The 24,719-nt window shown below is 40.8% G+C and overlaps 1 protein-coding gene across 1 annotated transcript; it reads right to left on the bottom strand.

Moving 5' to 3' along the window:
* Positions 1-531: 531 nt before the first annotated feature.
* On the bottom strand, positions 532-24,391 carry TMPO (thymopoietin; the record flags this gene model as incomplete). Its single annotated transcript, XM_082003845.1, has 11 exons — positions 532-823; positions 2,104-2,198; positions 2,351-2,416; positions 2,498-2,587; positions 3,475-3,585; positions 4,141-4,236; positions 4,341-4,460; positions 8,609-8,709; positions 12,218-12,376; positions 14,032-14,158; positions 24,146-24,391. 11 exons carry the CDS (start codon positions 24,389-24,391, stop codon positions 532-534), a joined length of 1,503 nt encoding a protein of 500 aa, XP_081859971.1.
* Positions 24,392-24,719: the final 328 nt, after the last annotated feature.

The following is a 24,719-nucleotide window of genomic DNA, read 5'->3' as shown; positions in this document are numbered from 1 at the left end:
TACAGAAAAGGTGGTTGTTGTACTCCCCCTACATCCTAAGAGATCAAATTCAGTTACACTGTTACTGAAAAAAAGCACACAAAACGCACTTCCCTTTATCATCTGTTAACACCCTCCTCCACAACAATCTAGAGACAAAGTACAACTTCTTTTCTGTACAAAGGAAAAGCTTTAAAAGCACAGCTTCACATTTTACTACATTTTTGCCCTTCTCAGCTTCCAAGTTCTTGCAAAAACAAATATACAGTTTCTCAAAAATGAATTTAAAGGATGTCCACATTAAAAAAATAAAGTCTACAAAAAGTTCAAAGATCTAAAAAAATGTTACTCCTATACGGCAAAGTGATCTCCTACTAGTCCAAAGTCCAGAAAGTTACTGATGTCCATTTAATATTATCTTGCTTCATTTGTCCAATTTATCATGTTCCAATCACATTATTTGTAAGAAGTCCTTGAGCCGATGAGAGGGCAGAAGAGTTCTCTACAATTAAAAACAGGAGATCAAATCAGGTGTGCCTTTCAGAAAGATACTCATTTGGCACTCCCCTGAGAGACAATATTCAGATATTTAGAGAAAGGATTTCCTTGATTAGTTTCCATAGACTGATAAACCAAAAACAGGAAGACTGAAACAACAACAAAAAGAAGAATTTTTATCCAGAGGGGAATGGAGCGTTCTTTTTTTGTTGGTGGTTTCTCCAACTTGATGTCAGTTGAGGTACCGTATTTTGGAGCATACTTAGAGAAACTTTCATCCATTCTGAAGTCACTGTGCTCTATAGGCCGGCTAGCAGCTCCTTTAATTGGTCTACGGCAGCTAGCACTATTAATTAAAAAAAAGCATATTTAAAAGAGCGATCTAAGGTATACAGGGAAATTTTAGTATAATTAAAGAACTAAAAATTCTTTCTAGTGAATGCAGTACCTGAAATATTTGTCTCAATCTCTAACATGTCTTATCATTACTATTTTTAAAGTTAACCATTCAGTGTTCAAACAAACACCCCTTAAAAAAACCCTCAAGCACTCAAATGTCACTTTACTTCACCCTATCCACATCATCAATGGATCATAACTGGCAATGAAACTCTAGGAAGTGTCTCTCTCTATTTGCATCTTTAATGTGCAGCCCCACTGGTATTTCTAAACTTGAGACTGTCTCTGGCCATTAAAATATCTACTGATAGCTAAGCCAATACAGAGAGCCAGAAGACAAAGCAATAAGGGTGAAGAAACCCACATACATTGCCAGATCCTTATATATAAGGAATACACATGTATGATTTTTATTTTTAAAAAATGGCATAGATTTAACTAGACTGATAGACCTCAAAACAAGAGAGCACAAAGCTGAGTGGGGAGCAGATACGCCATAGCAGTATTAGCTGGTACCATATATTGTCCTTATGGTAAGACTTCATGCAATTGCAGTTTAAATTGAAGCTATAATTAACAAGCTGGAAACACAGGAGTTGATTTCACATCTTAACATAGGGAAACTTTTTCTCATATTCTTCAAACAGAACAAAGTTTTGTGAATTGCTTAATTATCTGGAGGGTTGTTTCAATTTTTGTTTAAATACAAAGTTGTAAAGAAAAAATTAATATCCCTTCTTAGATGCCATCCTTATTCATGCTAAGAATAATCTTTGACTACAACAGGACTGCTACTTAAAGGAAAAAAATAGGGCATTTGAAAATTCTTTTCGGCTTTCAAAATGAAAGCTCAAATCTATGCTGGGAGATCTTTCCTTAATTTAACAGCAGGCCTAAAGCCACCATACCTAGCCAAAAACTTAAGTATCGTGAACCATGATCAGAGAAGACTTTTCCATTTAACTTCCAGCATCCCAAAGTTCCAGTAATAATTCCTACTATAGCTCTACCCTGTTCTCCCACCCTCAATTTAAATAAAGAGGAAGCTGTTTTGGCTAACAAAACCAGGTATATAGAACAGAAGAGCTAGGTGGTCATCTCAACTGTCAGTGACCCAGAGTGCAAAAACTTTTCCTCAGAAATCTACCAATATAATCAAGAGATACTTTGCCACTTAAATAGGTTTAGAATAACTGAGAAACAAGCCCCCATAAGCCTTGGAAATACCTAATTCCTGTAGGTGTTGATACTTCATAAGGGAACATTTCCTTAAGAATATCCCTTTCTACATTTTGTTCTTCTGTATGAGTTCTCTCCAGCACCTAGGAAACAAAAAAGTTACAGGTCTAACAAACTGCAAAACAAAGAGCACAGCTATCTCAGTGACCATAACCATGTGCAATTTATAAGAATTAATTAGTCACCCAGTGACATTCAAGAAGTTTACTTTTTGGTTTTTAAAAGTTAGTTTAACCTTTGTTAGTGGCAGCTGTCTGGTCACCTTTGGTGTCTTAAAGCATTTAGTGTTCTCCTCAGTTTCCTTTAAGGTAAAGAATACATTGTATAAATACAATACACCTGCAGCCAATGATGTAGATGATCAAAAAAGCTTAACCATCACCTCTATCATGGCTGTGTTGAGCAGATCACAGGATTGGTTGTGGGCAACATGGTTAAAAAAGCACTGATGTGGGCAATATATCTCTTCTTGCTGTAATAAACAATGCCACAGTACAGTAAAATACTAACTGAAAAAAACTTACACAGTTTGAAATAGAAGGTTGTGGGGAAACTTCTATTTGACAAGTAAGTCTACATTCCAGTCACATTATAAACAATAAAAAAGCAAATAAAGCAGCTCATTTCATGAATCTCAGACCTATTGGTAGAATAGGCTTCACAAGTGTTAATACAAGTTTATCTACAGTAACTACATGAAGCAATGAACTCCATTTAAATTCAGCCAAGCATTATCTTCTAATGTAAAATTCCAAATATTACAGTACTAGATTAATACAATTACATATATTTGCAAGTGCTTTAGACAGTTCTCCAAGAGATAAATAATTCTGATGGCTTGAATAGGTTAACAGTAAAAGAATTATCTTTCCTGACAACTGACTGGAATCTACTGATGCTTTTTAAAGTCCTACTATTTGATTCCCTAAATTAAGGTACATTGTGGTTCTTCAGGACAGGGTGATTTACAAGATCAAAGATAGATAACCCAATTCTGCTGTCTTTGAGCTATTCAAAGGATTTAGAAGAAAAAACATAATCTACATTTTCTACAGAAAAATAGCACAAAGAGAACTAATACACCAAAATATAGTTGCTGGGGGAGGGGGATGGGGGAGGTGGGGAAGAAAAGCAGGATTTCCACACACACCACACCACCTCCCCAAATCTGAAAAGGAAAGATAAAAATAAATGTATATTCTCTCTTTTACACCATGTGACAATGCCAGTCTATTTTGACTAGCACAACCTGGGCAGTGATGTTCTCCACCCCTTCTGTGCTAAGGAACAAAGCACATACACACAAGAATCTTTTTCGCAAAGAGTAAGCAAGAACAATCTAAGTTTTAATTTATTTACTTCAGCTGTCATCAATGGTTTCTTTGGTGTTCTTCGGGGCATGTCTGAGAGTTCACTGATTGACAGTGTAGGAGCTGCATGCTTGAAATTTCCAGGCACCCTATTGACAACCTGCCAAGATTCAAAATTGTTCAAACTCAGAATCAGCCAAAATACGAAATAAAAGGGGGAAGGGGACAGAACCAAAGAACAAAACTTTTACGTGCATTGAATATATGCATGTTAGGAAGTAACTCAAGAAGGTTATGTAACAGATACTCTGAAATAAGCACAGGAAACACATTGTTTATCATTCCAAGTAGTTTCTTTTAAGCCATTTAGAAACATAGAAGCTATTTAGCTCACAAGAAAAGCCACACTTAAAAGCAGATATCCTGCATGTATTTAAATAGATTAAGAAAAGATACAAGCTTTTAAAGTGGTTCTTCTCAAACCTTCCCCCCAAAAGACATTAGATAGGACCTAGGTGTCTACCTAGGCCCATCTCAAAGTGAACAGCATTAGGTACTAATACTGAATATGTGGTTTCAAAAACTACTGAATAGTCTTACTTTCCTTAAAACAGTCTTCTATCTCTTCAAAACAGAATGATTCTGTCAGTAAAGATACATTACAGAAGAATACCACTTGCATGATTTATTAAACATATTTACTATGCATATTTACTAGGGTCTCGTTGCTTGCCGTCAATATAGTTTCAGCTATGGGAGTACTCTCTGATATTACAGCATCATCTACAGGCAACTGTGCTGTAGCTTCCACCTGTTTGTTTAAAACAAACAAAAAAACACAATTGAATAAAATAGCCACTGGGACCCTAACAGTGAGAAAAAAAGCTTGTCTAATTATAATAAGCCTCTCATCACCCTTTTCCTTGGTGTTCTTCTTGACACTCTTGTAGACTCCCTAGAAAATGCCTGCAGAGGTCCACTTTTTGAAGATCCACTTGTCCAGACAGTCTCAGTAACTCCATCTTGAGAATAGGTCTATTCAAGCATCAAACACATGATCAAATAAATGAAAGCCAGCTCTCAATGTTGGATACCCACAACCAAAAGGCAGAATGGCATGCATACTCCAAAAGCGGTGTGTCTACAATCAAAAAAATAATGTGGACCCTAATATATTCAATAATGAATAGCTAGCTAGATTAGTAGTGTTGACCACAATACTTACATTAGAGCACATTATTATTATTCAAATACAGAACTGACTAGATAATGCCCAACAGTAAAAACTGATAATCTGTTTACTGCAACAGCGTGAAGTAACTAACGCTACAAGTAGTTACATCAAGTCATGGACAGCAGATATGCTAGATTTCAGGCCCATTACATTACCTGCCTACACAAAAATATTAATCTATGAGCATAAGCAGAAAGCATCATCTTGTTCTCTACTCAGATAGAGGTCTAATGTCACAAGCTGGGACAGGGAATAGTTTAGGCATAGCCACCTACATTTCAACAGGAACTAATCTCCAGACATAGGAGGCAAGGGAGATGTTTTATCATCTTGAAAAGTTTCCACATACAGAGATGAAACTCACACAACTTTCACATAACAGTAGGTTTAAACAATCAAGGCCACCACAGAGCTTCACTAATTTGCTAACACCATGGAGTATCAAACTTTTATAGCCATTAACACACACAGATGATTCCCTATTCCTTATTGCAAGCTTTATGCTCAAAGAATAAAAAAAAACCCTCCTCAAAACTAATTCCAATCATAGACCTGGAGGGAAAGGGAGATGAGAGACTGCTTCTTCTAGATGATATACAAGATATTCCTTTTTATTTGGTTAAGTTAAAAAATAAAAATTATTACTTTATTAATACTAAAATCTTTGCACATCAACACCTCATGCATTGATGTATTAGCAAGTTTTTGGAAGTTACACTCAGTGCTGATGGAAGTTATACAGACTGGTGCAACTGTAAATTACAGGTCTAACAGCAGAAATAACTTCACTGGAACAGTATTAGCCCCAAAACAACATGGAAAGTGTTTATTTATCAAGAGGAAAAAAAAGAAGCCTAACAATGCCCTTACCCATTCCCCACTTGTATCTTCAAAGTTACTCTAGGGAAACCAGAAGCTGAGCAGCTTTACGATTCTTAATCGTAAATTCTGTATTACAGCTGCTACATACATCCAGCAGAGGGAGCAGAAGTGTTTCGCTTTACTCCAAAGTCACTGAAATACTTAGAAAACCAAATGATGTGTATTTATGCACAGATCTCAAGTCCAGATTCAGATCATTTGTATAGAATTGCAGATTTCAGCCTAAGTCTCCAATATTCTTTTCAATTTAAACAAACTTCTGACGAAAGATCTCCCAACCCCTCTTTATACATTAACCAGACACTGGCTTCTCTTCCCTGTTAAGAAAGGTATAACCTGCAACCTTAAATCATGGCTCCCCACCTCACCCCCATACACCTTCTACTTGAGAGGTGGTGTTCTTTAGATGCTTAGAGAAAACCACTAATTTCAGAGTGGTTCCACTCAAACACATTCCACTCAAGAAAGCAGTAAAGCAATTCCCTCATCTTACTAATAGAGAGTTTCCCTGCCCCAGGCTGTTTGACCAGGAACTAGGTTTCTTCTAATGAAAGTCAGAAGTGCTTCAGTAAATAACTGCCTCTCTCCTTAGTTCTTCAAATGCTTGTTGTCATGTGTTTTAAGTACCAAGTTTCAATTTTTTTCTTGCATGAAAAGTCCACAAAAAAACCCTGAATCTACTGCATAAGACCATCCAGACTTCAGCAGAGCATATTCAACAGACAAAATTTAAAAAAATTTTGTCCACAGTTATAGCTATCCTCACTGTCAATTGAGCAGGCCTTGTCTGCTTATCCCACAAATATCTGAACTAAATAAACTTTATTAGAATGTAATATTCATGTTTAGGTACACCAACACCCTGTATATAACCAGAGAAAGCTACAATGATGACCAGAGAAAGCTACGATGGTGTAGTACACAAGTACTATTTCAGCATGTGCTTTTGTCATATTAGTAATTAATTACTAATTAATATGTCATATTACTCATATGCAGTGAAGCTATAGCTTATGAGTTTACCTCAGCTATCACTTACAAAGTACTTTATTGGGTATGTGCCACATGAAATTTGTATGCCAGCAGCTGCAATGCTGCATGTTTTATTTAAGAAACTCAGCTAAACAGGTAGTAAAAAAAAATGCAGGGAGGAGCAAGGGAATATAGCACATGGAGAATGTCACTATACAAAGTCTTAAGAGGAGAGAGTAGTTCTATGTTGCTAGGACTCCTTAAAACTTAAGTTGTTTAGCCTGCCTCTTTCTGTCCAGTGGCATTTACTATGAGGTCTTAGGCTCAGTTTTGTCCTCTATATTCACCTACCTGATTGGAAGGGGACATTCAAACTAGGGTTTTCTTCAAACTTTTCCAGTTCACTATGAGGAGGCAATTAAGCACAAACAACTGAGCTCAAATTCAGCTAGCCTTCCACTGCCAACTGACTAATAAGACCCGTAAGCCTGCTCATCCTCCCCACCCAATTTTTTTGCACCAGCCTGCTTAAAAACTATGTATTTGCAGTCTTTTCTTAAGAGAATAGCAACATCCTCCCATGCCAAATGACAGACAGTCTTTTCAGCTGTGTATGTCTAGACTAGGACTAGTGCTGCACAGGACCTAGAAGCGACTAGCAAGTCTGCTCATACCACACTACCAGCCAATTCAGCCCCACCACTCTTCAGAGCCTCATAATCTTTGAGCCAATACCACACAGTACATGACAGTTGCATATAATTCTGCAGAATCGGTATGGTCACTTGACATGTTAGCTGCAAACTTAACACTGAATTTTTCTTTCCCCTCTTTCTGTGAAAAAGATAACATCTTCCACTTTCATACTCAGCTAAATACACATCTACACACATTTGCTAGCCAAAAACATTGAGTTGTTCTTGGCTTCAAGCAGCTGTAAATTTTTGGTGGTTGCGTTGGTTTTGTTGGGTGGTTGGGTTTTTTTTTTTTTGTTATTTTTGTTACACGTGGTGTGGGTTTTTTAGGTTTTTTGGGGTTTTTCTTTTTCAACACAGCAGTCAGGAGTTGAAAGGTAAAAGGTTTAACAACACAGAGTTAGAGTTCCTGGAGAATTTGGCATAATTTTGAAATTAGATCATTTTTTGATTGAGTGATATTCTTTTGATTAACTACTGGTATTGAAAATATGCAAGTCACAAAATATTGCATCTATACAGCACTTGTAAAAGACTGCAAGACAAAACACAGTAATGACCTACGTTAATACAGTGAAATTGAATGACAAAAAAATTAGTAAGGACTCATCACTTGAAAATACCACAAAAATACATCACTATCTTCCCCTTGTAATACATACAGCAGGATTTAAACTTGTTATTTATTATTTTTCTTCTCAAGTGAAGCTTTCCAACAAATTAATGTCTACTCTAGTACTGCTGCTACAAGCATAGCTGAGGAAAAAATATTATATAGATAGCTAGTGCATGTGTGTACACATACACACACTTTGGTATATAAATATAGGCATATACAGAAGTACGTTACCTCATGTATTATATTTAAATCAGTCATTAAACAGATGTATTTAAAATGCATACATATATCTATAGATAACAAACCAGATAAATATTCATATATGTATTTTAAATCTTTTCTTAAAAAAACAAAAAACAACTTTTTTTTCCAAACTTTTTTTTTTTTAAGAAACTGCTGCTTTTATTAAATCAAGTTGTTTACAAACATCCAACAGGATGACATCAGCCCATCTGACTTAAAAACCTGTCAGGTGTCCAAAACTAAACATGTTACGGTTGCGTATTATTTTTCTCCAAGAGGTGCTACAGCAGCTGGCTAGTCAGACAAACAGCTTTTAGCAGACCATAATTTGAATGTTACCAGACAGGCTAAAAAGAGCAGCTATAGTTAATTCACAAGATTTTCATGCTGTATTAGAACAGGCTTTCTGAAAAAAAAAACTTTTAAAAGACAGCATAGCCACTTAGTCAAATGTGATTATGTTAAAAGTAGTAAGCCATTTAGTGAGCACATCACCTGCAGTTAGTAGCTGTCCCAGATGCCACTAAATTAAACATACCTGGTTGTGTTCAACAACTCTTCTTTGTTTGAGTGCTACTGGAGTCTTCGTCCTGGCTTTCAATGGTTCTCTCTTCTCAAGTACCAGCTCAGTCTTCGGATCTGTAACCGGTTTTAATATCACAGAATCACACAGAATCACAAGGTTGGAAAGGACCTTTAAGATCATCAAGTCCAACCATTAATCCAGAACCACCATGTCCCCTAAACCATGTCCTGAAGCACCACATCTACACGTTTTTTGAACACTTCCAGGGATGGCGACTCCACCACCTCCCTGGGCAGCCTGTTCCAATGCCTGACCACCCTCTCAGTGAAGAAATTTTTCCTAATATCCAATCTAAACCTCCCCTGGCGCAACTTGAGGCCATTTCCTCTTGTCCTATCACTAGTTACTTGGGAGAAGAGACCAACACCCTTGTCGCCACAACCCTCTTTCAGGTAGTTGTAGAGAGCGATAAGGTCTCCCCTCAGCCTCCTCTTCTCCAGACTAAACAACCCCAGTTCCCTCAGCCGCTCCTCATAAGACATGTGCTCCAGACCCCTCACCAGCTTCGTTGCCCTTCTCTGGACACGCTCCAGCACCTCAACATCCTTCTTGTAGTGAGGGGCCCAAAACTGAACACAGGATTCAAGGTGCGGCCTCATCAGTGCCGAGTACAGGGGCACAATCACTTCCCTACTCCTGCTGGCCACACTATTCCTGATACAGGCCAGGACGCTGTTGGCCTTCTTGGCCACCTGGGCACACTGCCGGCTCATATTCAGCCGGCTGTCAACCAGCACCCCCAGGTCCCTTTCCGCCGGGCTGCTCTCCAGCCACTCCTCCCCAAGCCTGTAGCATTGCATGGGGTTGTTGTGGCCAAAGTGCAGGACCCTGCACTTGGCCTTATTAAACCTCATACAGCTGACCTCTGCCCATCGATCCAGCCTGTCCAGATCCCTCTGCAGAGCCCTCCTACCCTCCAGCAGATCAACACTCCCACCCAGCTTGGTGTCATCTGCAAACTTACTGAGGGAGCACTCAATTCCCTCATCCAGATCATCTATAAAGATATTGAACAAGACTGGTCCCAGAACCGAGCCCTGGGGAACACCACTCGTGACCGGCCGCCAGCCAGATTTAACGCCATTCACCACAACTCTCTGGGCTCAGCCATCCAGCCAGTTCCTCACCCAGCGAAGAGTAAACCCATCTAAGCCACGAGCCGCCAGTTTCTCCAGGAGAATGCTGTGGGAGACGCTGTCAAAGGCTTTACTAAAGTCCAGGTAGACAACGTCCACTGCCTTTCCCTCATCCACTAGGCGGGTCACCTGGTCATAGAAGGAGATCAGGTTGGTCAAGCAGGACCTGCCTTTCATGAACCCATGCTGGCTGGGCCTGATCCTTTGGCTGTTCTGCAGATGCCCTGTGAGCACTCTCAAAACCAACCGCTCCATAATCTTCCCTGGAACAGAGGTCAGGCTGACAGGCCTGTAGTTCCCAGGATCCTCCTTCCGGCCTTTCTTGTAGACGGGCGTCACATTGGCAAGCCTCTAGTCTTCTGGGACCTCCCCTGTTAACCAGGACTGCTGATAAACGATGGAGAGTGGCTTGGCAAGCTCCTCCGCCAGCTCTCTCAGTACTCTTGGGTGGATCCCATCAGGCCCCATAGACTTGTGGGTGTCCAGGTGGCTTAGCATGTCCTTGACTGCTTCCTCCTGGATTATGAGGAGTACATTGTGCTCTCCATCCCCGTCTTCCAGCTCAGGGGGCTGAATACCCTGTGGATACCTGGAGTGGCTATTAAAGACTGAGGCGAAGAAGGCATTAAGTACCTCAGCCTTGTCCTCGTCCTTGGAGACAATGTTCCCCGCCATATCCAGTAGGGGATGGAGATTCTCCTTGCCTCTCTTTTTGTTGTTAATATATTTGTAAAAACATTTTTTATTATCCTTTACGACTGTGGCCAGACTGAGCTCTAGCTGGGCTAATATAATAGTTTCTGTAACACTACTGGTTTTTGTACTAGTTTAAACCAATGTTTTTTTAATAAAAATTCATTTTAAGAGGCAACATAACTGTTATGAGTCACCATTTCCTTAAAAAGTTGAGAGATACAGGTAAGTTTCTCCACTGCATGTAGAAGAACAAAGACTTTTGAAGAATAACTTTTAAAATTATTTTAAAACACTGAACCAAATATTTCAGTTTTGTCCTAAAAATACTATATTTCAGATAAGCTTTGACAATCCAGCAGTTCCATTTCAAAACTGGTATGAAGTTGCAATTACTTTAACCAAAGTATCGTTATACTACTGATTTTAGTAAAGGTAGCAAGCTTTTCAACATTGTTTAGGCTGTTAGTTTAGTTTCCTTTAAAATAGGTCCTTTTATATAAAACTCCTTTTTGATTCAGAAGGGTAAGTGACTAGCAGTCACCTTACCCATAAGAGGATCTAGTTTTTCCATCCCCTTTCTAAAATTCTAATAGCATTACACCAACATATTTAGAGTTTATTTATTAACATCCCTTGGCTTTTTATGCATTTTTTTTGACCAGATGGGGAGAAAGGGGAGAGGGAAGGGGCAGGGCAGTGTGTGTTTGATTTATCTATCTATTTTTAGGACAGCCAAAAGCCCAGTCACAACTGACAGCTATCTCCTTATACTTACATATGCTTCATCTAATTACTAAACTGCTCAAACACTGGGGGGTGGGGGAAGGACAGGGGACAGACACACAACAAAACCAATCTCTAACATCCCTTCCCTCCCTGAAAGCACAAGATTAAAAGTTCAAAAACAAGTCCAAATGTGCAAGGGAGATCCACTGAGTTCCTAGCTGTATTTAACACTTTCTGTCCTATCTCCATGGAAGTTTCTGTAATAAACCAAACAAAAAACCACCATACACAAAAGACCACCAGAATGAAAAAACCACCCACCCCCAAAACCAAACCACACAAAATAAGCATCTTCTAGTATTCCATCCACGACACTCTTTAAAGCCTACACTGTTTTTACTTTTCGTAAAATGTTTGATGGTGTGGTTTTAGGCTCCACTTCTCCCACCTGTATACTTTTTTGGTATAAACTTGATAGTAAAACTGCAAAACCCACACCCAAGACCAATCAATCAACCCACCCCAAACTAAGCCCATAAGAAACAGAGCATAAAAGGGATTTAGTCATACATAAGAGACATTACACATTTAAAAAAATTACAGAAGTTTAATAAAGAAACATTCATATACTATCCCATAGTAAAGATAACTACTTGTAAGCACCATAAGACAAAAATCACACTTGCACTTATAAGATGAAGTGCAAAGAACACTGAAACACTTAATATGCAGTTCTTTACCTATCAGATTTACAGGCTCCAATCTGGGGAAAATAGATAAAAGGCAAAAGGAAATCTTTTGCTACTAAACTGTTCCCAGAACAGGCACTTGGATCACTGCGCTAGTACTACATGATCAAGTACATGATTCACATAGTCTACAGCAGTATCTTAAAGCCTCACCTAGCAGCAAGATCATGGCCTCTTTATATATTTCTTCTACTGCAAGTATTGCTGGTGTATAATCTGAATAATTGACATGCAAGTTGCACTTTAAGACTTACCTTCTTCATTGTCACTGTACTGATCAGAATCATTATTTCCATTCTGTCTGGTGTTCTCAGCAGCTGAAGAAATTGCTGGGAGAGGCACAGATGCCTTCAGTTCTGGACCTTGCTCCATCAGTTTCAACAGTTTTTTCTCATAAAGTTTCCTAGTAGTAGCTATAACAAAGAAGGATACATGCTAAAGATACAGTTTTAATCTTTCCTGACTTGATTGCTAGAACTTGGCTGTTATATATTACTTGTGAATTTCTGAACATATGTTTTTTATTTTTAATCCATCTGTACGGCCCAAAGTATATACTTCCAGGTGTATAACTCTACCTCTAAGGCTTCTAACTTTTTGGTTTAAGTGAATTCTTAAGATAAACGTAGACCTGTTAGTACACTGAAAGTTACAAGCATTTATCTATGGAAAGGGAACTTACCTGCTTCTTAAATGTTCTGTTTCATATGGTGCCATACACAAGTTATGCTCTCACAAAAAAATTGGTTAGACTGATATTGCAAGGCAACAGTTTCCATGCAGATTCCACTATTATCCTCTTAATCCCTTCACCCTGGAATTATTGCCCCTTCCCCTTTAGTTTAACCTTTGCCCTGTTGGCAAATTCAGTCTGATAAGCATCAGAGGTGGTGCAAGTAAGCAGCAACAACAGAACTTCCCATTTGGTGCATCCAGCCATCAGGTTGGCTTACTTGATCTAAGAGGACAGCTGTTTAAAAGGTATCAAGTCTAGCACATCCATGTCAGGACTGTGCTGCCAAAAATCTGTAGAGGTGATTGGTGCCTCAGCTGTTAGCTGCAGAAAAGTCTAACCTTAAGAGATTTCACATAAGAGGATGCCACCCTTTAAAAGAAGTGGCAGACTCTCACAAGAAACAGAATCCATACACTGAAATAACCAAGGCTTTTACTTAGACCAAATTTGAACATCTTCCCAGTGGACTGCATAGGTACTTGAATTTTTCAGAATACTTGAGTGCTATCCAAGAGGAAAAGGTTAAATGGGAAGGTGTACAGAAACAGCTAACAGAAAATCTTATGCATAAGACTATGAATACACACAGGACTCCAGGTTCTATCACTGACACTTCCATCCACCCAAGCTTTCAAGAACATTCCACAGAAAGCTCAGCATGCTACAGGCAACCATGTTTTTTTGAAGAGTTGTGAAATCAAAGTCCCTTGCCATTAGGCTAGTGCACAGTCTGAAAGGCAAGCAGCTTTGATCCCACATCACAGATGAGTGCCCAAGGCAGGAGATTAAGTTGGGGTCAGGACTCCTGACATAGGTTAGCATGCAGGATAGAACAGTAGGTTCAAGGGGCCAGGGCGGAAAAAAAGAAAATCAGCAAAGGAAAACATTACTGCACAATGCAGCGAGTAGGAAATGCTCTAGGGAAGGGGAAGTTCCATGTCCTCATTCTGCTCTCAATGCTGTTAGGTTATTATGTAAGATGTATTTTCTACTTAAGCAGGCCCCAGATCTCAACCTCTGTATCAGAAGTCCTAATTACTCCAGCGCTGAACTTTAAGTAATAGTTACACAGCTTCAGAACAGAAGTTGGAACATCTCCAGCTGGCCTAGAACACAAGAGGAACAGACTGTGGACCTCCCTACACCACAATGCTTCAAGTCTTCTCAGTGTAAATAGTTCAATGAAGACATCTTAAGTGGCAAGTAGGATTGCAACAGTATTGGTACTAAACTTAATAAGCAACGGCATCAGCGAAGCTTGGAGCAATATATTTCTCACTAAACCTCAGTTCTGAGTGAACAAATGAATATTTGCTAGTTCTGTTGACCTACCTACAATTGGGCCAGGATTTAGTCCATACTTCACAAGTTGCTCTTGAAGATCTTCATTACTTATCTCTGTTATATCTAGGTCATCCTTCTCCTCTGGCCTGGGTTTGTCAGTTTTCTTTGTGGCTTTCTGTGAGTGTGCAAGGGAGAAACAAGAGACAGAGAGGTTCCAGTTAACACAGAACACGTCCCTTTTTCTTCTAAGGGAACAGGAATATGCGAGTCCCAAACATATAAACCCAGAAAAAGTAATTATAGTCTCCCCCATCACCACTACTAAAGCCTGTGTGAAACACTTCAAACGTTTACACCTACTAAACAAACATGCATGAGTTTCCTTCTTATGTAAGTAAAGACCGATTGCAAGCTTCCTCTATAGTTAAAAAAAAGAATCTTACTTACTGTGATCCTGTGTTTTAATTTGAAGTTCAAGTATACAACAGGAGAGGGTTTCTTTCCTACGACTGCAAAGGTAAGCTTATAGCTGTTTCACCATCACTACACTAAACTACGAATATTTATGTTCCATTGGCATTTCTTTACATTATTTTTCTACCTAGTAGGTTAACACTTCTTCCTCTAATGATGTGGAAGAAGTTCTTCAGTAGCCACCCCCTTCCAACCAAGTTCCCCAAATCCTCATTCCCACTTACCTTGGTGTTGTTCTCTGTAAGATTACATGGTGTTACAAAGTGAGTGCAGGAAAGGCAAAGCCAGAACACCCTCAAATTTTCAAAATCCTGCCTGTCTGCTTAGGCCTCTGCTACAAATCCTAAAGCCAACTCTGGCAACACTACTTGAACAGTTGGCAACATACCACCACCACATACAGATGGTTATCAAAATAATCTGCCAGGATGCAACTCCTAAATTAGCAGTTCCCACTACATCCAAGCAGAGCGATCATAACATTTGTTCAACTTGGGAAGCCTTTGTTACTACAATACACATTTCAAACTGCAAGAGAGTGAGGAGGTAGGACAGAAGAAATATGTTTAGGATCTGCTTGCTCTCAGCTAAGAAGGATCTTGATGAGAGCAAGCAGATCCTGATGAGAGCTGCTTTGAAGTAAGTCATATTTGTATCTCAAAGTTGTAGGATATAAACACATACAACTTCTACACTTAACATTTTTCTCAACTTGGTTGCCCAGAGGACCTATCTGGGTTTTCTGGTACTTGCCAAAGACTAGAATTGCAAATACAAATATGTTTTAACACTCAGTCACAATTAACATCTTTTTTCTTGCTATATTTAGTAAGATAGCACTAAAAGACTGCAAGATGACTGACATGAGTCAACAGTATCTAGCTAGCCATTAATGCCAATTAATGTTCAATATTGGTTTGCATGCAAGCTTGGTCTTGCCTCATGTGTCTTGATATTTTAAAGCTAAACAAGGACTGTATGAGGATTTCCCAAATACAACTGACTCCCTAATTAAATTAGATTTTCCTTTAACTCATAGATTGTGAAAATCACAGCATGATGAACTTAATATCAGCTGCTGAAAAGCAACAGAATCTCCAAGAGCTCATGCTACTTAATTCTAAGAAATAGACTCCAAGCAGTCTGAAGAAAGAATAAGTCACTAAAGTGGCAGATTTGACTAATGGCCACTTACAACTCACTTTTATCAATCACTCTATTCCTTTATCACATAAAAATCTAATTAGTTTTTGAAGCAACTGAGACTGCTTCTCTAGTATGCAAAAAACAATCAACCTGCAGCTATAGGAGACTTGTATTTAGTTTTGAATGTGTTGGTCATAACACTATTTAAGTTAAGTATCACATTAACAAGAATTTTATATTCAGTGCATTTTTTGTCCTGGACTACTGAACTGACCAAACAGTGGAAAAGAGTTCCAAAACACATGCTGGGTTTTCTTATTGGGATCTGTTTAGACTAATGACAGCTCTGGTGTTTGCACACATCACCAAGCAGTTTAACTAAGATGCTACTTCCATATTTCTGAAGAAAACAGCTATCATAGTGCAGGAAATCAAAATTACAATGGCACTTAAAAGAAACTGGAAACATAATTTAATGTTTAAATTAATTATTAATTATTAAATTAAATTCTGCCTTTGTATCACTTAGAGGCCACAGAAGAGACAGTAACATTACACACCAGAAGAACTACTCAGCATTCCACCACACATTTTACAGGAATCTTAAACACCAGAAATCTAACTGCACCTAATGACTAGTACAGTCCTGTAACACAAGTAAACTTACATATCTTACAGTATCTTTGTGTTTTGGTGGGGGTTTTTTTCTTCCAAGTATCATTTCACTTTTTCCTGCAGTATTACCACACATTGAGACCATCAAAATAGTCAGTTTCAGCAACAAAAAAGGGCAGGGAGGGAATGAAAAGTTGAAGGTAATCTGTTCTTCAGTAAGGACAGATGCATTGATTACCTTGAATTCTGTGAGGTTTTGAACTTTTATTTTTGAATACCTATCCTCCTTAAAGCAGAAGCAAATTACTTCAGTTGTACAAGTAGAAAGCTGCCATTTAACCACTCACTGGACCACAAGATCAGTCCCTAGAAACATAAGGCAGGATAGAAGAATTTGCCTCATACCTTGGCTGTGGTGTGACAGCATTAACCTTGGCAACAACATTAGCTTTAATTACCACTACTGTTATAGTATAAAGCACCACTACACTTTCTGTACATCATCACAACTTATCCACGGGACTACTCTGAGAGACAGATCAAAAGAGCTAGCTTTAAAAATTTATCACTGCAAATTAAAACTAAACAAACAACCCACACCCACATTTTCCTAATCTGATGACCATTACTAAAATTAAAGTTGTTTTACCGTGGTGCAGAGGTGAAGTGCTTAAAATAAAGTTGTGGCAACACCAGAATTTGCCAAAGTAAGGCAGTGCAGCTGACCACTTTGCATGTAACCTAAGTATTCTTGCAGTGCTATGCCCAGACCAATAAATCCTTATCTAAAGATCTAATTTCATCCAGAGCTAGCAGTACTAAAAAAATATTTCTAGTCATTGACACTTTCTCAAAAACAGAAGATGGAAGAGGATCTGCATATTTCACTTGAGAGATTTGTTTACACTGAAGAGATGGCAATTGGGTAGTGGTATCTGTCAGGTTGAGTTTCAGATTAACTAGGACCCAACCCTTCAAACAAGTGAACTATAAGCATGGGGCTCCCACACAGCATTCTTAGTTCTAGGGCCACAGGAAAACAAGAGCATAAGAGAAGTTCATCTTCTCAGAGTATCATCTCTCCACAGCAAAAAGCTTTCACCTTCTTTCACTATGAGAGGAGTAGAAAATGCAAGTGATGAGAATTCAGACCTGCAAGCTAACCCTTACCCCCATCTCTGGCATTCCTGCTGAAGAGAAATCCAACAGCCAGAGAGAAGTTCATCAGATAAACTTGACAGCTACCTTTACTAGTTCTAGCACTATTCCAAACACAAGCATAAGTAACATCTCAAAGACACCATTAAATAATATAATAGGCAACTATTGGACATCATCAAAAGAAGCATGTTCAAATCCCAAGTTAAACAGCACCTGTGTTAGAATATTCAAGGACTTTAATCTCCAACAGGTGCAGCTTCATCACTAGAAGCAGACAGGCTCAGGGCTTCTTTACTATTTCTCTGAATGAGGTTAAGACAGGCTAAGAAAGCCCAAATCACACTAACAGAATGCTCTTTAATTCTCCAGTCTGTACAGTATCCTCTCTGGTAACAAATAATGGTATTTTTCTTAGGGGAAGGGAAGATAAGAAGCTGCACATGCCAAGTCTCAATAATAGACTTATACTGTGAAATACAGAATAAAAAGTGCAAGGGGAATAGAAATCTATCATACACAAACATTTCCTGCAGTTGAAACTTTTTTTTTTTTAAACAAAGTCCTACTGAACTTTTTAACCTCAAATGCCTTGAGACAATATTTACCAAAAGCTACAGGACAGACAAAATAAACAATGGAAAGGAAATTATGCAGCAGTAATTCAGAGATACCGACATACTCAGCTTTCAGAATTCTCTACCTTCTAAGCTTAGTTAGTAAGTGCTAGAGTTAGAATTTCCAAGCCTACATACAGTAACAGTTCTAAATTATAAGATTAGGGACTACTTAACCCTTCCACCCTCTCCTCGTCCCAGACATTAAATTCCATGTTACTCAGCGAAGGGAATGAACCCACTCCGAAAACAGATGAATGCTGCATAATGAAGAGTTGTTTCCAGAGAACCTAAGTGAAAAAATAAAAATTCACAAAAAACAAATCAAGAAACCAAACTAACAGATGGTCTCATGGGTCAACCAACTGAATGCTGACCTGCAGATCTGGCTTGTGTATGTGTCCCTGCTGAACAACTGACATGCACTCCTAGACAAAAATTACTTCAACAGGATTATTTTATTTAAATATAACCGCCGTTATTACACCAGCCCTCGTTAGAGGGCTAGTTCATGAGCCTAGAACTGCAGAATGTCTGAAGGTGCAGAACAGCATAGCAGGACCTCTCACTGCAGCAGGAATTACTCAGTCACCTCACACCTACTGCCCACAGCTGTCACTCAGACAGCAAATAAGTGCCATTTAAAAGGCCACAAAGGTGTTAACCTGTGTTCTGGGTCACATTTGCACAGCACATCATAATTAAAGAGATACTGCCACACAGGAAACACTGAATAGATTCTCTTCCTTCACCAAGTAGCATATATGCTTTACATTCTCTCACCTATCCGGGCATGCAGTTTCACCTTCCACACTCCTGATCTTCATAAAATACCCGTTTTACTATTACCTTCCCTTTTCCAATAGGGAAGGGGTTGAAACCATACAGTTACCTCAGCTACATATGTTATCACTACCACACCATTCTGATCATAAAGAGCTGAAGCTAGCTCTTAATTTACTTGGCTACTCGATTAAAACAAACAAACAAAAAAATCTTTACCTGATAGGTCTCTTCTGTAACCTTTCAGACAGGCCCTTTGGGTCCAGATGCTCTCATTATACCTTCATTAACAGAACTGAGGAAACATCTGACTGATCTTCTTCAAATGACCAATTTAAAGGTCAAAAATATCACTCAGTGTTTTAGAAGAGATTCTTCCAGAACATGAAATGCACCAATAAGCTAAGTCATAAAAAAACTACACATTCTGAACTCTGAATAGCTCCTGTTTGGCAATAGTGTCAAGACGGTATTTTTGGTATGTCCTTTAAAACAATGCTCCTAAAGAGGCCAAAATGCAATTTCTTACTTATTTTTCCTTTGAGCTATCTGTGCTGATGTTCAGCCCATAACTAACCAGCACCAGGAGCATCCAGATGCAGATGGTTCCCCCTGCAGCAAAAAGGTGTCTCATACTAGCCACTGTCCTCACATACCACTATGCTAAACAGGCTTAGGAAAAAAAAAAAGGTTACTCAAACACATTTAGTAGAGCTGGAGAAGCTGTCTCCTCCAGAGAGCATTATCAGACTGAGGCCCAAACAAACAGGATTTTAAAAGCTTTTCCTCTCCTGACAAGAGTGTATAGCCAAAGTGAGCCCTACCCCTATCCCCTCCCCCCTCAAAACCACAAACTAATAAAAGTAGTATTACATTTAGAGAAGTTGCCATATTTAAAATTATACCTTCAAATATCTCACAGGAAATTTTTTTAAATATATATTTGACTAATATTTAATCTTTGACTTAGTGAATCTTATGTATTTGACAGCATTTGATATCACCTTCTACAAAGCAGACTGCACTTTATGCAATAGGAGGGGAGTTTGCTGCATCACACTACAAAGCATAAAAATGCTGTCTGAGTTTCACCAAGGGGAAGCAAGATATTACTACAGTAAAACAGTTTAATTTTTAACTTTAGGTGCCTAAAGAATTTGCTGTTCCAAAGCATGATGGTTTCAGGACCTGAAAACAATATGGTCAGAGCAAAACCCCCATAAGTTTTAATCTGCTCACACCTGCATGTTAATCACCTGTATGTTTGCTACTGTATCAGAATAAAAAACAGTATCAAATATCAAAACAAACCCACATTAATATATATGAAACAGCAGCAGCATCACTATGGGTGCATGACACTTCTCACAATACATCAACTTTACATCACTAGCAAATAAGGTTTTTATTTGTTCTGAGAGCGCAATAGGTTGGATATAGCATTGACAGAGCTGTGCTGGAAGAGTGATGGATTTAAGACATAATTTGTAGTAGACTTAAAACTATGAGGTTTTGTCTCATTGCTGCACATCTTTTATCATGCACCTAAACACATTATCAAATGCCCAGAACTTAGAAAAAAACAACACTGAAATAACAGTGTAGACAGTTTAAAATTACTAATGACTACAGAAATGTCAAAACATTATCTGTCAGTATCAAAAGACATGGTTTAGCTTTACTGCCTTTTCAATGATGGCAGTGCGGCTATTCAGAGCCTACCCCTTCGAACCTGTTTCTCATAGCGGTTTTAAGAAATACACTGTTCTCCCTCCCATTCAGCTTCCATAAGTGAGCTGACACATCAAGTAAGGTACCGATTCAAGCAGAACAGAAGAACCCGCTCCCTCCCCCTCAAATGGAGCCCCCCAGCCTTAACCCCCCCCCCCCCCCAATTACTCCGGGGGTGCCGGGGAAGCAGCGCCCCCTGGCGAGCAGCCCGGGCAGCCCCGCCCCTCACCCCGGCTGCGGGCCGGGCCGCGCCCGCTCCCCCGCGCTGCCCTAGGGCCTGAGCACCCGCAGGCGGGCAGCAGCACCGCAGCGCCGACCGGCTGCTGGCCCACGGAGCGCCGTGCGGGCAGCCGCACCGCAGCTCCGACCGGCTGCCGGCCCACGGAGCGCCGTAACTCTGCGCATGCTGAAGGGAAGCGCGAGCGGACCCCAAGCGGGATGGGGGAAGGCTCAGCGACCGCCAGTCCCCACCGTGACTGGCAAGTCAGGAACACCCTTACTCAGGCCAGTACAGTATCCCGACTACAACGAGTTTTTCACACGAAAAGCCATATGAAACAATGTATTTTGTACATCTTTGATACCCTACACCCATAAAAGTATGGATAGACGGCTTTTTGGCTGTGACCCCAATCCTTTCAGAGGACTTGAGCAACAGAGACGATTGCTCACTCGGGGCATCTGGACTTCAGCAGGCGGGCACACAGAAGCTCTGCACTCACAACTGTTGTGTTGGTATTACTACTGAATAAGCACAAACTTAAGAAGGAAGCGATGACATCTCCCACTTGTGTTGCTCTTCTCTATGCAGAAGTACCTATTTCTTGCTCCAAGAGTGATTCTAGCCCTTTTCTACCTCTCCCTCTACACAGCTGGCACCCATTCATTCATCCCAGCAGCAAGAGCGAGTCTTCAACTCCCGAATCAGTTCATTTGGTGTTTTTGATTGTTTGTTGTTGGTTTTTTGTTTTTTGGTTTTTTTTAAAGGATTGTAGAGTGTTAAGCTATACCCAAAGAAATACAAAAAATAAGGAATAGCAGAAAGCACAGGGGGACAGAACCCTCTGAAATGCAAATCTATGTAAGTGCCCTTTAAATGTCTTTACAAGTTAATACTAGCCTTGACTGAGTCATCTGGATTGCAGAGACTTCTGCAACTTTCAGGTTAAGCAGTATTCAAACTTTTAGAGTGATATAGGAAGCCAGAATAGAGCAGTCCAAATTTTTTAATCCGACAGAAGATAGTTCTGTAATATAGTGTATCTTGGCACTCTAGAAACATATTAAGTAGTTGATTGCCTACAAGTTTGAAACAGACAGTTTACATTCCCTCCCCCAATGTACACAAACCAATACTACAATTTCCAAGACCTGTAATATACATAAAAATGGAACTAATATAGCATTGCAATTTTGTTACTCAGATCTCCACCTAACAACAGAACAGAGCCATGTTATTATACCAGTGCATGTTAAAAGTACTTTTATGCACCCAGTGCAAAATTGTTTTCTGGTTCTTTTAAACATACACATAAAAGAAATACCTAAGATAAAACAACGGAAGCCACACAGAGGAGTAAAAGACTGAGGCTGCTGAATCCACCTTTGTTTCCGGAGCCTACAAAGTGACTTACAGGAAACACAGGATCCCTTTACTTTATTCCTCCTTTCCATAATGCCTTGCAGTCCCAGCTTCCTCCCCTTGTCCCTTATTTCTAGTTTCTTCTCCTTCAGAGGTTTGAGTACTTTCCCTCCTGTCCTCTCTTAATCTTAGTAAGATATTTCACTTTGTTTCCATACTGGAATCCCACGTTACACTTTCGGAAGGAGAGCTGATCAGAGAAGCACCCTTATGCCAGAGGGCATTGACAGGGACAACAGCTACTCAAGCTACAAGCAGTTTCAGAACTACCTAAGCTGTACTAAGCAGGCAACAAGCATACATCAACCGAGGCGGGGGGGGGGGGGGGGGGGGGGGGAATGGGACGACAGACACACACAGCCCCAAATCCAAGCAACTGTCACTAGAATATTCGACAAAGTTTTGCAAGTTATTATGATATACTGATATTAACACAAAAGGCTAGCAGAAACAGCACAGAGCCTTCCACACATTGTTAACAAAAGCATAAGAGTACCACCCATTCTGTAAACATCAAAAAACTCACCCATAATTGTTTAAGCACTGGGGAATGGAAAGGAAAAAAAAAAAATCAGGTCTATGAACTTCAGTAGATTTCCTTCTCCTACAGTCACGAAACGTGTCAGATTCCAGTTCATCCCATTTTACCCAAAAGCACTTTACAAATGCAGGCAGACCACTAAGTCAGAGAAGTGTCTAGTTCACTGCAAAGTTTCTCCAGTGAATGCAGTTAAGTATCTGAACTAGACAGGCGTTAAAAAAAGGTAAATAATTTGTTTAGAAATCTCTTCCTCTTTTAGCTGCAGTTTTTAGTTTCTTAATTCAAGAACTGCTTGTTGGGGTTTTGTAAAGATTAAAGTACAAAAGACCTTCAAAGGAATCCATTTCTCTGTGCTCTCTTTACAAATGAGCTTTGAAAGATAGTATTTCAGGTATCACTAAATACTCATACTATCACACACATTACAACTCCAGTAGCTGGCAATCATTATACCAGCCTTTACGTGACACCAGAGAGCTTCGAATTATGAATGAAAAGACTGCTTTCTCATATGCAAATTTACAGACTGCTTATTAAAAATCAAAAAGTAAACAGCGTTTTCCAAAAGGGAAAAATTCCGAGTGGCATCAGCTCCCGTGCTTTTTCCTTTAAATGATAAAAGAAAGTATGTCTAAGAAAGCAAGTAGCAAACTGAAGATGCAGCAGAGACACTTTGCTCTAAAACATGCTGAGAGATATGAGAGAGACAACAACATTAAGTAGACTCTCTTTACACTAAAGAGTCCACTTCGTTAAACAAAACAAACGAGCTGTTTCTTCACAGCTTCATCCTTTCACCTGGAGATATTTACACACAGTAGCGTTGCTTCAGTACAACTGAGGCAGCTGATGGGAGGGAGGCTTCCGTCCAAAGTGAAGTTGCAGCCTCGTGCACAGTTTCTCTTGCCTTATTCCTCCAACACCCAAGTATTTTACTTACGAGGCTTCCAGTCAAAGTAAAGGCATCCCAATTTTCAGCCGGGTTCTCAGATTCTCAGGCTCGACACGCGGTCGCGCTGCCCCTCCCCGGCTGGATGGACCCCCCCCGCCCAGCGCGCTCCGCGCCAGCCGCTCCGGAGCCGCCGCCACCGAGAAGCGCACACGCGGGACGCGACCCGGAGGCGAAGCCGACGGCTGCCCAGCACCGACACCGCGAGTCCCCGTTCGCCTCCCGGGTGAACGCGCCTGGCAGCGCGCCTCTGCCCCTCCGCCCCAGGCGAGAGGGACCGTCCCCGCCGGGCATGATCGCGCTCTCAGCCGAGCCGGGCCGCGCCTCAAGGAAGGCGAGGCGGAGCCGCCGCCGGCCCCACGCAGGAGGACGCGCGGGGGGGCAGCCGCGGCCGCCGGGCAGACAGACCCGTTCTGGCGGGAAAGCGGGCCCGAAGCCGCCAGGAAGCCGAGGCAGCGCGGGCGGGGGGGCAGGATCCCGGGGGGGAGAGAGGCGGTGGTACTCACCCGGCCGGCGGCAGCGCCGCGGTTCCTGGCGCCCAGAGGTGTGAGCTCCCGCTCCTCGTCGCTGGAGAAGTCGGGCTGCGCGGCGGCGGCGGCGGGCGGGTTGCGGGCGGTGAGGTGCTGCAGGTACAGCTGCACGTACACGTCCTTGCGCTGCTCGCCGCCCGGCAGGCTCACATTGTTAGCGATCAGCTCGCTCTTCAGCTTCTCCTTGGTCAGCACCGACGGATCCGCCAGGAACTCGGGCATCGCCGCCGGCCGCCGCCGCCCTCCTGGGAGAAGCACCAACAAAGCGCGGGGAGAAGGGGCGGGGGAGGAGGAGAAGGAGGAGGAAGACTCGCCTGCCCCGAGTCAGGGACCCAGCTCCACAGCAGGAGAGCGCGCACACCGAGCGTTTCTCCACAGCTAGCAATAAACCGCGCCCCGATTGGCGGAGAAGAGAACGAAGTGGCCCTGCTATTGGCTGCCGGGCGGAAAAAAGGGAGAGGCGCGCGGGATCCACCAGCGTTAGTGCTTTGCGCGAGGGATAGTAACGCAGTTTAAATTCGACTCAGGCGGGAGAGGCGCGGGGGGTGGT

Source organism: Phaethon aethereus (assembly GCF_964289735.1).
Source record: "Phaethon aethereus genome assembly, chromosome: 1".
In the NCBI taxonomy this organism is placed as follows: Eukaryota; Metazoa; Chordata; class Aves; order Phaethontiformes; family Phaethontidae; genus Phaethon; species Phaethon aethereus.
Note: the sequence above shows the minus strand (reverse complement) of the source record. Positions and strands in the feature narration are given on the sequence as shown.